At 45.2% G+C, this 13829-nt stretch overlaps 1 protein-coding gene and 1 non-coding gene across 8 annotated transcripts in view; both read left to right on the forward strand.

Annotated features, from left to right (window-relative positions):
- CHD4 (chromodomain helicase DNA binding protein 4) overlaps positions 1-13829 on the forward strand; it is a 28449-nt gene that overhangs the window by 7336 nt on the left and 7284 nt on the right. For 4 of the 7 annotated variants that reach the window (XM_037068208.1, XM_037068211.1, XM_037068209.1 and 1 more), the window contains exons 7-32: positions 161-288; positions 546-681; positions 835-1013; positions 1202-1441; positions 2209-2412; positions 2531-2736; positions 3081-3212; positions 3293-3389; positions 4099-4290; positions 4777-4977; positions 5169-5306; positions 5564-5685; positions 5797-5970; positions 6319-6460; positions 6544-6675; positions 6785-6902; positions 8235-8359; positions 8697-8934; positions 9078-9253; positions 11860-12040; positions 12125-12211; positions 12301-12389; positions 12492-12625; positions 12956-13100; positions 13211-13376; positions 13638-13735. In XM_037068208.1, coding sequence (XP_036924103.1) covers positions 161-288; positions 546-681; positions 835-1013; positions 1202-1441; positions 2209-2412; positions 2531-2736; positions 3081-3212; positions 3293-3389; positions 4099-4290; positions 4777-4977; positions 5169-5306; positions 5564-5685; positions 5797-5970; positions 6319-6460; positions 6544-6675; positions 6785-6902; positions 8235-8359; positions 8697-8934; positions 9078-9253; positions 11860-12040; positions 12125-12211; positions 12301-12389; positions 12492-12625; positions 12956-13100; positions 13211-13376; positions 13638-13735 — 3980 coding nt within the window. Of the gene's footprint in view, positions 1-160; positions 289-545; positions 682-834; positions 1014-1201; positions 1442-2208; positions 2413-2530; positions 2737-3080; positions 3213-3292; positions 3390-4098; positions 4291-4776; positions 4978-5168; positions 5307-5563; positions 5686-5796; positions 5971-6318; positions 6461-6543; positions 6676-6784; positions 6903-8234; positions 8360-8696; positions 8935-9077; positions 9254-11859; positions 12212-12300; positions 12390-12491; positions 12626-12955; positions 13101-13210; positions 13377-13637; positions 13736-13829 lie in introns of all 7 variants that reach the window. The other 3 variants (XM_037068210.1, XM_037068213.1, XM_037068207.1) reach the window with 3 other exon arrangements.
- Positions 13414-13555, forward strand: LOC119002587 (small Cajal body-specific RNA 11). Its single transcript, XR_005069780.1, has one exon.

Consider the following 13829-nt stretch of genomic DNA (forward strand, 5'->3'; position numbering starts at 1 on the left):
AAAATTATCAGTGAAAATGAAAAACGTGTCTTTTCTTCATACTTTAAAACCAAATGAACTTTTTGGCCATCTAGGTGGTATAAAGTTTTTCCCCATTTTCTACCCAGTGATATGTATTTGGTTTATATGGTCTAACTTGCTTGCTCTGTCCTGAATTTAGGTCCCAATGCTCGGAGGAAGCCCAAGGGCAGCCCTCGTATACCTGATGCCAAGAAGCCTAAACCCAAGAAAGTGGCTCCCTTGAAAATCAAGCTGGGAGGTTTTGGTTCTAAGCGTAAGAGATCCTCGGTGAGAGCCCAGCCCATCCCTTTGGTGGGGGTGTGATATCTGATAGAGAGGATGTTATTACCTTATTTCAGATCTATCTAGCCTATGCGGTAGATGCATAGAATGTGGGGAGATTGGCTGCAGAACACATGAGTAGGCTCTGTGTACAACAGTCCCTTTTCGAATACCAGTGCCCCCAGTAAGAGAGGGATTCCTTCTCTACCACTCTCTTTCCCCTTGGCTTGAACCTCTAACCTTATTCCTTTTCATTCTTCCAGAGTGAGGATGACGACTTAGATGTAGAATCTGACTTCGATGATGCCAGTATCAATAGCTATTCTGTTTCCGATGGTTCCACCAGCCGTAGTAGTCGCAGCCGCAAGAAACTTCGAACCACTAAAAAGAAAAAGAAAGGTGTGTTTCTTTTCTGAATCTATATGTAATTGGGTGGGATGGGAATCACTGGGGAATAATCTCTCTAAGGAGGTAGGGGCCAGGTTATTTTAGGGTGGGGTGGGGGGAGGTAGTTTTTTTCTAATAATTGGGCTTTCCCTCTTCCTTGCCCAGGCGAGGAGGAGGTGACTGCTATGGATGGTTATGAGACAGACCACCAGGACTATTGCGAGGTGTGCCAGCAAGGCGGTGAGATCATCCTGTGTGATACCTGTCCCCGAGCTTACCACATGGTCTGCCTGGATCCAGATATGGAGAAGGCTCCTGAGGGCAAGTGGAGCTGCCCACACTGTGTGAGTACCTGGCCTCTGTGGCCCCTTTGGGACCCTTGAGAGGAAGGGCGGGATGATAAAGCTCTCTTGGGCCTGGGTGGGAGTAATGGTGGTATTGCTGGTGTGGGCTCTGGGAAGTCTTCAGTAGAAAGATGAGTGTGGTTTAGCCTTGGGGGGGGGGGGATAATCTGACTGTTTCTTTACTGCAGGAGAAGGAAGGCATTCAGTGGGAGGCCAAAGAAGACAATTCTGAGGGTGAGGAGATCCTGGAAGAGGTTGGGGGAGACCCCGAAGAGGAAGATGACCACCATATGGAATTCTGTCGGGTCTGCAAGGATGGCGGGGAGCTTCTCTGCTGTGACACTTGTCCTTCCTCTTACCATATCCACTGCCTGAACCCTCCACTTCCAGAGATCCCCAATGGCGAGTGGCTCTGTCCCCGTTGTACGGTGAGTGACTTCAACCAGGGTGAGGGATGTGGGAAGGGTTTGGAGAACGATAAACCTTTAAGCCCTGAGACAGGCATTTTCCTTCTTCTTGTAATCTTGGGATACCTTTGTTCTGAGAAAATGTATGACTGACTTCAAAGAGGAGTTGATGCTTCGCCAGCTCTCTTGGGAGTGATGGAGTAGAGTAGTATTCTAGTCCACAATATCCATCCCTGTCTTGCCACCCAGACTTGGGGTCTAGCTAGTTTAGAATGGTGTAAAAGGGTCACTTATTGCTTTGTATTGCATAAGAGAGGAATTCTGGGCTCTAGGTCTGGAAATTTTCTGGAATTTATTGTTGTGGGTTATTTTTTTTAATTGGTAAGTGAGGGGAGAGACACACAGACATTGATTTGTTGTTACACTTACTATTATGCATTCATAGATTGCTTTTAGCATATGCCCTGACCTGGGATTGAACCTGCAACTTTGGAATATTGAGATGATGCTCTAACCAACTGAGCTACCCAGTCAAGGCTATTCTGGGTTATTGTTGAAGTCTAGCTGTTAGCCCTGTTAAGTAGATGGGAGTGATCATGTCACACAAGTCCTGGATGAAGTCTGGAAATGGAGAGGGAATGCTATTATTCTTTTCCTAGAAGGGTCGTGGGATTAGCTTGCTCTTGCAGTGAGATTTTAATAATTCTTGGGTGAGGTTGAGGCTGTGGGGGCTGTACTACTTCTGCTCCATGGTAAAATTTAGTGTTGGATTATTTTTTTTCTCTTAGTGTCCAGCTCTTAAGGGCAAGGTCCAGAAGATCCTAATCTGGAAGTGGGGTCAGCCACCATCTCCCACACCGGTGCCCCGGCCTCCAGATGCTGATCCCAATACTCCCTCTCCCAAGCCCTTGGAGGGGCGGCCAGAGCGGCAGTTCTTTGTGAAATGGCAAGGCATGTCTTATTGGCACTGCTCCTGGGTGTCTGAACTACAGGTAAACCTGGAGAGGCTAGAGATGTGGGGGTTACAACAAAGAGGCTAGTGAGAACACCGTCTCACAGGTGGAAGGGGTGACTCCAGCTGCTTGATGGCTTCTTTCTTTCTGCTTGCAGCTGGAACTGCACTGTCAGGTGATGTTCCGTAACTATCAGCGGAAGAATGATATGGATGAGCCACCTTCTGGGGACTTTGGTGGTGATGAAGAGAAGAGCCGAAAGCGGAAGAACAAGGACCCTAAATTTGCAGAGATGGAGGAACGCTTCTATCGCTACGGGATAAAGCCTGAGTGGATGATGATCCACCGAATTCTCAATCACAGGTACCGGTGGAGATGGGCCAGACTGTGGTTATCTTGGGCATACAGAGGGAGACCATTGCCAAAGGTATTATGAAAATGGACGTCACCAGTAACTTATACTTGGAGGAGACATTCACTGTTGTTGTTAACTGACTAAATCTTGGTATTTGAGCCATAGGAGACTGTAGATTAGAGATAATTTTTGGTCCAAAGATGGGTATAGTAGAGGCTCTAACTACATGTCTGGCCTACCTAGAGGTTCGGTTTGGAACATATGTTATCAGCAGTTTTTGAAAGCAAAGCTGACTTGGGAGGACATGAGGTGGCCTTCTGGCTCTGAGGGTTTTCTCCTCTTAATCCTATAGTGTGGACAAGAAGGGCCATGTCCACTACCTGATCAAGTGGCGAGACTTGCCCTATGATCAGGCATCCTGGGAGAGTGAGGATGTGGAGATACAGGACTATGACTTATTCAAGCAGAGCTATTGGAATCACAGGTGAGTGACTTTCATGAGGAGTAGAGTTGCTTCTTACTGAGAAGGATCACAGACAGTGACGTGATATCTGTCTCTTTCAGGGAGTTAATGAGGGGTGAAGAAGGACGACCAGGCAAGAAGCTCAAGAAGGTGAAACTGAGGAAGCTGGAGAGGCCTCCTGAAACTCCAACCGTTGATGTGAGTTGGGCAGAAAAGGGAGAACACCAGTTACTGCGTAGACAGTGTCTCGTGTGCTGCAGTCTAGTGACGGTATGAGTAATAACTTGATCACTGAGGCTGCTTCATGAAGTCTGCTTGCTCGCCACATCTCCATAAGTCAGAGAAAACACTGGGATTACTTTCTCTTCTCATTATCAAAAACAAAAGCACAGGAGGTGGTGTTTTATGTGATGGAGGAAGTGTTACCTAAGGAGGGGAGAATCATACAATCAAACTTGTATGAAAAATTGGAACCTGGGTTTTCTGAACCATAATTCATACAATTTATGGCTCAGTTCCTCTTTTTTTTGTCTGTATGTGTAATATAAGGATGGTTAATGTTAAAAAGATGAATCTTGGGGGCAGCAGTGGGATGAGGAACATAGGATTATCTACCTGATAGATCGTGACCAGCAGAATTGATGTATTGCTGGTGAGGCTGTGATGTGTCTTTCCTTAGAACCTTGAAACCACAAGACCTCTGGCTGATAGGTTGTTAGTTGCCTTGCTTCTTGGAGGATCCCTAGTCAAACGCAGTTAGAATAACCAGCGAGGACCTTTCCCCCACAATTTCTTGTGGCTCTCCCAAGGGGGATCTAGTGGAAATGTGTGAGGAGGAGGCCACCGCTCAGTAATGAAGGGAAGGGAATTCCTTGCCAGCTCCTGACTTCCTTACTTCATCCTTCAGCCAACAGTGAAGTATGAGCGACAGCCAGAATACCTGGATGCCACCGGTGGAACCCTGCACCCGTATCAAATGGAGGGCCTTAATTGGTTGCGCTTCTCTTGGGCTCAGGGCACAGACACCATCCTGGCTGATGAGATGGGCCTCGGGAAGACTGTCCAGACAGCAGTCTTCCTCTATTCCCTCTACAAGGAGGTAGGGAAGCTGGGGCTGTTGGTTTTTGTGGGCTTATTTTGTGTTCATGGTCTTCTCTTACACTCTGAGGAGAGAGGCGGGGGTGGGTAGGGGGGGAAAAATTGATTGCTAACCTTGAATGACACTGATTGATACACGTATACAGAGGAAGATTTGGGGGAATGGAGCCAGGAGTAGGATTAGTGGTGGGTGCATAGAGCCTTAGTGTTGTGGGATGGATTTGTGTTGAGATCAGTGAACTCTGGGTGGAATTGGTATGAGAAGACTTAATGGAAGAAGTAAGGTTTTGAGTTCCCTGCAGTGTTGGGGATGGCTTTGTGGGAAGGACTGGGCAGGGTGTTTTCATGTGCAGAAAAGGTCAGGGTGGGGATGCCAGTGCATATGCCAGTCCTCAAATAGCTGTTGGCAGCGGGTAGAGGTGGGACCTGGGGTTGTAGCAGAATGGGCTCGTAGTCTTTACTCTGCTGCTTCTCATCTTCCTCAAAGGGTCACTCCAAAGGCCCCTTCCTAGTGAGCGCCCCTCTCTCTACCATCATCAACTGGGAACGGGAATTTGAAATGTGGGCTCCAGATATGTATGTGGTGACTTATGTGGGTGACAAAGACAGCCGGGCCATCATCCGAGAGAATGAGTTCTCCTTTGAAGACAATGCCATTCGTGGTGGCAAGAAGGCCTCTCGCATGAAGGTATCTTAGTGCAAGGGAGACTGCTCTCGAGGGGGAGTTGTTGCTATGGGCTTGTTTGCCTCCTTGTGACTGGGTCCCTGGGGTGAGGCAAAACGATGCCAGATGGATGGAGGGAAAAGCCCCGTAAGTCCCTTGGGTTTACTGACGCTGGAGAAGTTGAACATTAGTGACCAGGGTGCTGTCTTCTGCAGAAAGAGGCATCTGTGAAGTTCCACGTGCTGCTGACATCCTATGAGTTGATCACCATTGACATGGCTATCTTGGGCTCTATCGACTGGGCCTGCCTCATCGTGGATGAGGCCCATCGGCTGAAGAACAATCAGTCAAAGGTGAGGGGAAAGGAGGGAAACTGGCCTCCAGTGTTAGCTCTTAGTATCGTCCACTCATTAAGCGGAGACTTAGGAGGAGAGGAAGGGGAGAGTGGTCTTTGCTTTTTTTGTTGGCCAGGCTTTAAAAGAGAGATGGAGTTGGGCGGGGGGGGGGGGGTGGTACCTAAGTGTTGGGCAGTGAAACACTTGGAGTTCTGCAGAGGTGTACTGGAGCCCTGTTTTCATTGCATTTAAACTCTCTCTCTCTGCTTCACCAGTTCTTCCGGGTCCTAAATGGTTATTCACTGCAGCATAAGCTATTGCTGACTGGGACTCCGTTACAAAACAATCTAGAAGAGCTGTTTCATCTGCTCAACTTTCTCACCCCTGAGAGGTTCCAGTAAGTTTGTTTATGTATAATCTCATAATTCTGCTGCTGTTTTTCCGGCTGTCCACTTACATCCCTTTCCTTTCTCCATCTCCAACAATGTTTCCCTTTCTCTTTCTGAAGCAATTTGGAAGGCTTCTTGGAGGAGTTTGCTGACATTGCCAAGGAGGACCAGATTAAAAAACTGCATGACATGCTGGGGCCTCATATGTTGCGGCGTCTCAAAGCCGATGTGTTCAAGAACATGCCATCCAAGACAGAACTGATTGTCCGTGTGGAGCTGAGCCCTATGCAGAAGTACGTTGGGAGGGACAGAGGTTGACTCCATTTTGCAAATACTGTTAGATATCTCAGTGGAAGGGAGCCAGTCTGTGAACTGTTTCTTAACTCCTCTCCACACTCTGCCTCAAGGCATCTGGTGTCAGGAGCAAGCAAGGCCTAGAGACACCTGATGCCCAGGAGCTGGAGCTCTTGGTGGTTACGGAGTCAGTCATACCTTACCTTATTTAAAATGGCGGTGGTAGTTGTTCAGCTTTAGTCCCAAAGTGAGATATGTTGGAAGGGAGGGTTCAGATCTTAGGACTGCATTTTGAGTCAGTGTGAAGACTCTTGAGGCTGACTTACCTTCCTCCCTTGCCCATGCAGGAAATACTACAAGTATATCCTCACTCGAAATTTTGAAGCACTTAATGCTCGAGGTGGTGGCAATCAGGTCTCTCTGCTGAATGTGGTGATGGATCTTAAGAAGTGCTGCAACCATCCATATCTCTTTCCCGTGGCTGCAATGGTATGTGTGCCTCCTCTGGTTCGTCCTGAGTTAGAACTGCTCTGTTAGGCTTGCTTTCAGTTATTTTTTTCTTCTTCCCTCAGGAAGCCCCTAAGATGCCGAATGGCATGTATGATGGCAGTGCCCTAATCAGAGCATCTGGGAAATTATTGCTGCTACAGAAGATGCTCAAGAACCTTAAGGAGGGTGGGCACCGTGTACTCATCTTCTCCCAGGTATCATGTGGGCTGGGAGCTTTAGGGGATAGCAGCAGACAGCCCTCAGTGACATGAGGGAAGGGAATATCACCTGACTTTCCCGTAGTTAAACTTTCTCCTTTTTCAGATGACCAAGATGCTGGACCTGCTAGAGGATTTCTTGGAACATGAAGGTTATAAATATGAGCGAATTGATGGTGGAATCACTGGGAACATGCGTCAGGAGGCCATTGACCGTTTCAATGGTATGTGAGGGGAAGTGGCTCCCATCCAGGGAGCCACTCCGTCTTCATTGGTTGTGTCTTTGGGTCAGGTGCCTGTTCTGCTGGTGCGTCTGCTTTTCTTCATCGTTCTTGTGGGTCTTTGTCAATTGATAATGGAAGAGTAAAGCTCCAGAATGCCTCCATTGGAAGAATGTATTAGACTGTTTCTGGGAGATTTTTTTCTTTGAAGTCTTCGTTCTTTTGCTAGAAAGAAGACCATTTTCTTTACTGCTCCCCATCCTGTATCTTGAGGCCCAGGAGGGACCAGAACTTACTCAAGTGCATATCACAAGTTAGTGGCAGACTTGTCTCAGTAGCCATTACCTTTTCTTTTTAAAAAAAAAATACTAATTTTGGCCCTGGCTGGTGTGGCTGAGTGGACTGAGCACTGGCCTGTAAAGCAAAAGGTCACCACTTGGATTCCCAGTTGGGGCACATGCCTGGATTGCAGGCCAGGTCCCCAGTTGGGGGTATGCGAGAGGCAAGCAGTTAGTGTTTCTCTCAGACATAGATATTTCTCTTAGAAAAAGAGAAAAGAGTTTTCTGCCTTCCTGCTCCTCTGTAAAAATAAATATCTTAAAAAAATAATTTTGGATTGAACAAAAAGTTGCAAAAATAATGCAGAGAGTTCATGTATTATATTCTTCACCCAGCTCCTCAACACTTTTTATAACCATGGTACAGTGATCATAACCACGAAATCAGCACTGGCGTCATACTGTTAACTAAACTGTAGGCCTTAATTGAGATGTTACCCCTAGAGTCCTTTTACTACTTTAGGGTCCAGGCCCAGATCCCACATTGATTGAGTTGTTGAGTCTCTTCCTATCTGTGACAGTTCTTCATTCTTCCCCTTCATTCTTCCCCTTTTTTTCATGACACTGATACTTTTGATGATTACTGGTCAACGTGTACTGTCTCTAAGTTTGTCAGTTTTCTCATTATTAGATTGAGATTAGGCATTTTGGGCAAGAATACCAGAAAGTGACGCTGTGTCCTTTTCAGTGCGTCATTGTTCTTGATGTTAACCTTGACTACTTATACAGGTAGTATCTGTTGAGTTTCTCCACTGAATGGGAAGAAAGTTATTTTCTACTGTAATAGATAAGTATCTTAAGAGATATTTGAGACTACGGTGATACCCGTGTTCTTCTTAAACTTTCACATTGATTCCAGTCTCCACAGATGGACCTTGCTTACAACGATTATTACTATGGTATAACTCGTGAGGTTTTATATTTCTAACATTCCTTCTACATTTACTAATTGGAATTCAGAAGACACTTCTAATGGTGTTTCTGATTCTTTTCCTAGCACCGGGTGCTCAACAGTTCTGCTTCTTGCTTTCCACTCGAGCTGGGGGCCTTGGAATCAATCTGGCCACTGCTGACACAGTTATTATCTATGACTCTGACTGGAACCCCCATAATGACATCCAGGTGAGCAGAGATAGCAGCCTATTACTGAACTTACTAGAAGTGAGGGCTCCACCATCTGGAATTAGTTCTTTTCAGGGGAATACAATTGATTTTTTTTTTTTTTACGTCTTTCACTATATTGTAAGCCAGAGAGTTTGGGTTATCTGTGGTTCTACTTTGGATAACATGATAAATGTGTTGGTGGGCAGGGATGCAAAAGGAAGTTTTGTATGAAGACAGGTTGCAGCTCCTGTATAGTGCTGGATATTTGCCTCTAATGTGGAAGTTTAGGCAAGAGTGAAAGCAGGAAAATATGTTATTACATCAATTTCCGGCTTCATTTTGTGCTCACCTCCAGGCCTTTAGCAGAGCTCACCGTATTGGACAAAATAAGAAGGTCATGATCTATCGGTTTGTGACCCGTGCATCAGTGGAGGAGCGTATCACACAGGTGGCAAAAAAGAAGATGATGCTGACGCATCTAGTGGTTCGGCCTGGGCTGGGCTCCAAGACTGGATCCATGTCTAAACAGGAGCTTGATGACATCCTCAAGTTTGGCACTGAGGAACTATTCAAGGATGAAGCCACAGATGGAGGTGAGCTGGTCTAGAGCTTGTTTTGGTGTACAGCCTGGCCTCTCTAAAGGGAATCTTTGATCCCTGGGGTCCTGTAGAACTTGCTTTTTCTGCTGCAGCTGCCAAAGCTGACTTTGTGTTTATGGACCCCTGATTCTTTATAGGAGGAGACAACAAAGAGGGAGAGGATAGCAGTGTTATCCACTATGATGATAAGGCCATTGAACGACTGCTGGACCGTAACCAGGATGAAACTGAAGACACAGAATTGCAGGGCATGAATGAATATTTGAGCTCATTCAAAGTGGCCCAGTATGTGGTGCGGGAAGAAGAAATGGGGGTGAGTATGGGTCTAAGGCATTACTTTGCTTGGTGATTGGTTCAAAAATTGGAACTGAGACTAAGATGGTATTTAAGACAGGAGGAAACTATCTCTAGGCAAATGAGTAGGTTGATGAGTTGATGTGTGTCTTTTTGAAAATAAATACTGTAACATATGACTCATCACATTTTCTTTGCCATGGCTGTCAGGAAACCCACAGCAAAATTTCACACTCAGAACAGTTATATTCTTTATCAGAATTTCATTTTCTCTTAGGTATTTTAGTAAACTTTGTTTGCTAGTTCAGGTCTCCTTTGGGGAAAGATAGGAAATAAGATATATACCTAGAGAGCCTGTTTCCCTATACTTTTTAAAACAGAGTGGTTGTTTTTTCTTTTTTCCTCTTCCCTTCCTTTTTTTGGTCTTTTTTTAGTAAAGAAATAGAAAAAACACTGAAACAGTGATAAAATATGTGGCTTCTGTAATAATTTTTTCTCCAAATGATAAAGTTCGGTATAAAATTTTAAAAAATTGTTTTCATGTTTGTTTTTTTAAAGATTTTATTTATTTACTTTTTAGAGAGGGGGAGGGAGAAGAGAGAGAGGGAAACATTAATGTGTGGTTGTCTTGTGCATGCCCCCTCCTGGGGACCTGGTTGTGGGCCTTGACTGGGAATTGAACCAGCAATCCTTTGGTTCACAGGCCAGCACTTAGTCCACTGAGCCATACCAGCCAGGGCTAAAATTTGCTTTCTCTTTTGGTCTTCTTTAAACTACTCAGCTAAGAGTTCTTTGAATTGACTTAAGTTACTGGTGGTTTTTACCATCTTTTCTCATCTTTCCAACTTAGAACCATCTCTCTCACTGTGTTTTTTCTGATATGTATCTATTACCTTTGTTCTTGAAGGTGATGCTACTAACCTCAGTGATGTATAACTGGCTGGAAAGTCTGACATAGGTCGCTAGACTAGATTTCAATCAAAACTGCTCTTTTGAAGGTGCTCCCTGTTCCTGTCAAGGCAGTGACTGTATGTAGAAGTGACTGACTGGCAGCATGTGCTTAGAGTGTGTGAAGGGAGGGCTGGTACCCCCCCCCCCCCCCCGCCTTGATAACCTCTGCTAAGGATTACACAGGTATAGAAATGGCCCTCTTATTAGTGGCTGTAGCTGCTGTTTATAATATTTTAAAATTGTATGTTTTTGAGTAGATAATTCACATGGTTCAAGATTCAAAAGATACAAAGGTAATCTCTTCCACCTCTGTCTGCTTACTGAGTGCCCTCCCTGCAGATGACCAGTGTTTTCAGTTTGTTGTATATCTTCCTAAAAGTATTTTATGTATGTACAAATTACTTTCTATCCATACACAGACACACATGAACATACACACAAACGTGTGTTTTTCCTACTTTTTAAACCCGAAAGTAGTTTCTTATATATAATGTTCTCTACCTTGCTTTTACCTACCTAATAAATCTTGGAGATACAGTCTAAATCAGCACGTAAAGAGCTCCCCAATTTTTTTTCTGTATAGTATGTCCTTGTTTGGAAGTACCATGATTGATTGATTTTTATTTTTTTAAAGCTTTTGTTTATTTATCTTTAGAGGGAAAGGAGAGAGGGAGAGAAACATCAATATATGGTTGCCTCTAGTGCGTCCCCTGCTGGGAACTGGCCTACACTCAATCCATGATTTATTTTAAAAAATTGAGATATAATTGACATATATCATAATGTTAGTTTCAGATGTATAGCATCATGATTTGATAATTTGTATTTTTATTATAAAATGATCACAGTAAGTCGAGTTAACATCTATCACCATATAGTTACAAGTTTTTTTCTTAAGATCTACTTTATTAGCAATTTCCTGTATATGTAATACAGTATCATTAACTGTAGTCACCGTGCTGTACATTATATTCCCATGACTTATTTCTTTTATAATTGGGAGTTTGTACTTTTTAAGCCCCTTCATCCATTTTGCCTACCCCCAATCCCCAACATTTATTTAATTAGTTTAATAATGATGGACATTTAGGTTGTTTTTAATATTGGCTGTTAGAAGCAGTTTAATTCTAATATAAGGGAGTTAGAATCAGTTACTGGTTCTGAAATGTCTGAAAACAGTAGGAAGACTTTCAGAGGAGCATAAACATTATAGGAACATAAGGTGTATGTGTGTGAATACACACACATGTAAGGTTTTTTCCACACAAGGGCTTATGGCCCTTCTACTTCGTCTGTTTTGTAGGGTGTCAGAAGCGGCTCCATTGTGCCTTGCTAAGGCTCTGACCTCTGTCTTGTACATTTGTTGTTTTCCAACTGTGTATGCATCAGTACAAGGGGGTAGAAGAAAACACACTATCTCTTCATCCGCCTCTTGTGATAATGGCTCTCTCCCATATTTTTCTTTAGTTATGTTGACTGCTGATCGATACGGAATTACGAAGAGCCATGTTAATGTTGATTGAGTTTCTTTCAAGTTCTTAGGTCCAAGCAGGCACACCAAGTATATGAGTCCCATCATGAAAAGGAGCTAGTAGAATGGGAACTGTGAGGACCAGGGGTAGCTGGTGGTGCTGAATTCAGCACCCCTGAGTCCTGGCCCTCCCTCTGTCCCAGGAGGAAGAGGAGGTAGAACGGGAAATCATAAAACAGGAAGAAAGTGTGGATCCTGACTACTGGGAGAAATTGCTGCGGCACCATTATGAGCAGCAGCAAGAAGATTTGGCCCGAAATCTGGGCAAAGGAAAAAGAATCCGTAAACAGGTCAACTACAATGATGGCTCCCAGGAGGACCGAGGTGTGTGTGGCCGGCCCCGCCCCCCACCCATGGGCCGTTCCACTAGAGCAGTGGGCCCCGCTCATCTGCCCTCTCTCCCTCCAGATTGGCAGGACGACCAGTCCGACAACCAGTCCGATTATTCGGTGGCCTCAGAGGAAGGTGATGAAGACTTCGATGAACGTTCAGAAGGTGAGGGCTATGCCTTTCTGCTGGTTGTTTAAATATTTCTTTGTCTAGTACCTTTACTTGTGTCACTCATGCATTCCTTTTTCTTGCAGCTCCCCGCAGGCCCAGTCGCAAGGGCCTGCGGAATGATAAAGATAAACCATTGCCTCCTCTGTTGGCCCGTGTTGGGGGGAATATTGAAGTAAGTGCCATATGATTCTTAAGAGATGTGGGTGAGTGCCAGTGTTGGGTCTTTGGAAAAATTAGACCTGCTCCTTCTCACCTAGGTTCCTTCTCCCCCTAGGTACTTGGTTTTAATGCTCGGCAGCGAAAAGCTTTTCTTAATGCAATCATGCGATATGGGATGCCACCTCAGGATGCTTTTACCACCCAGTGGCTTGTGAGAGATCTACGAGGCAAATCAGAGAAAGAGTTCAAGTAAGTTGAGAGATGGAATGGGACTGATGTAGAGCAAGGGCTGCTTCTCATCACTGGGCATTTCATTGCACTAGTCCAGGCTGAGCTGGGACTAGTGGGTTCTTTCCTCTGATGAAATTGGCAGATGAAGCTCCTAGTAGTAGGGTTCTTTGTGTGAGGACCTTGGGCATGGCGTGGGGTCCGGAGACCAGTCTTCACTGCAGTGGTGGGCCTTACCTCAGGGTGGAGCCATAGTAGTCTGGGATATACTTGACTGGGGGTGAGAACGAATCTGATCTAGGAATTGGCATGACTTCTGTTGAACTCATTTCTCTATTTCTTAACTTACAGGGCTTACGTCTCTCTTTTTATGCGGCATTTATGTGAGCCAGGAGCAGATGGGGCTGAGACCTTTGCTGATGGTGTCCCCCGAGAAGGCCTGTCTCGCCAGCATGTCCTCACTAGGATTGGCGTCATGTCCTTGATTCGAAAGAAGGTGAGCCCTGAGCCTCTCTCCATTGTTCAGGTTTTAGAGAAAACTGGAGAGCCATGGGAAAGGAACCTCGAGCTGGAATTGGTCTTCAACATCTTGTCCTGTTGCTGTAGGTTCAGGAGTTTGAGCATGTTAATGGGCGCTGGAGTATGCCTGAACTTGCTGAAGTAGAGGAAAACAAGAAAATGTCCCAGCCAGGGTCCCCTTCCCCAAAGACACCTACACCCTCTACTCCAGGGGACACACAACCCAATACTCCTGCACCTGCCCCACCTGTTGGTAAGTCTGCCTGGCACTGTCATTTCTGCCCCTTTCTTTGTCCTGGCCTATGCTTTCTTTGCTCCCCTGTGCTCAGTTGTGTAACAGGGGAGTCTGGCAGGACACACAGCAATCTCCCTCTCAGTTTAGGAGGGCCGTCCTGAGTATAGGGCTGGCTCTTAAAGGCACGAGAGGACAATGAGATGAGACAGATTGAGGAGGCATGACCTTCTTTCTGATCCAGGAACTTTTTCCTAATCATTAGTCTTCTATTGTTTGCAGAGGATGGGATAAAAATAGAGGAAAATAGCCTCAAAGAAGAAGAGAATTCAGAAGCAGAAAAGGAGGTTAAATCTGCAGCCCCTGAGGCCACTGTTGAGGTAAGTCATGGAGGTGACTGGATGCCATACCAAAGGCAGATGGGTAAACCTGTTCTTCCTTTTTGATGCCAGCCTCTCTGCTTCAACTTTTTTT

This window comes from Sturnira hondurensis, unplaced genomic scaffold (assembly GCF_014824575.4).
Source record: "Sturnira hondurensis isolate 20B ecotype Veracruz unplaced genomic scaffold, ASM1482457v3 Scaffold0017436, whole genome shotgun sequence".
NCBI lineage: Eukaryota > Metazoa > Chordata > Mammalia > Chiroptera > Phyllostomidae > Sturnira > Sturnira hondurensis.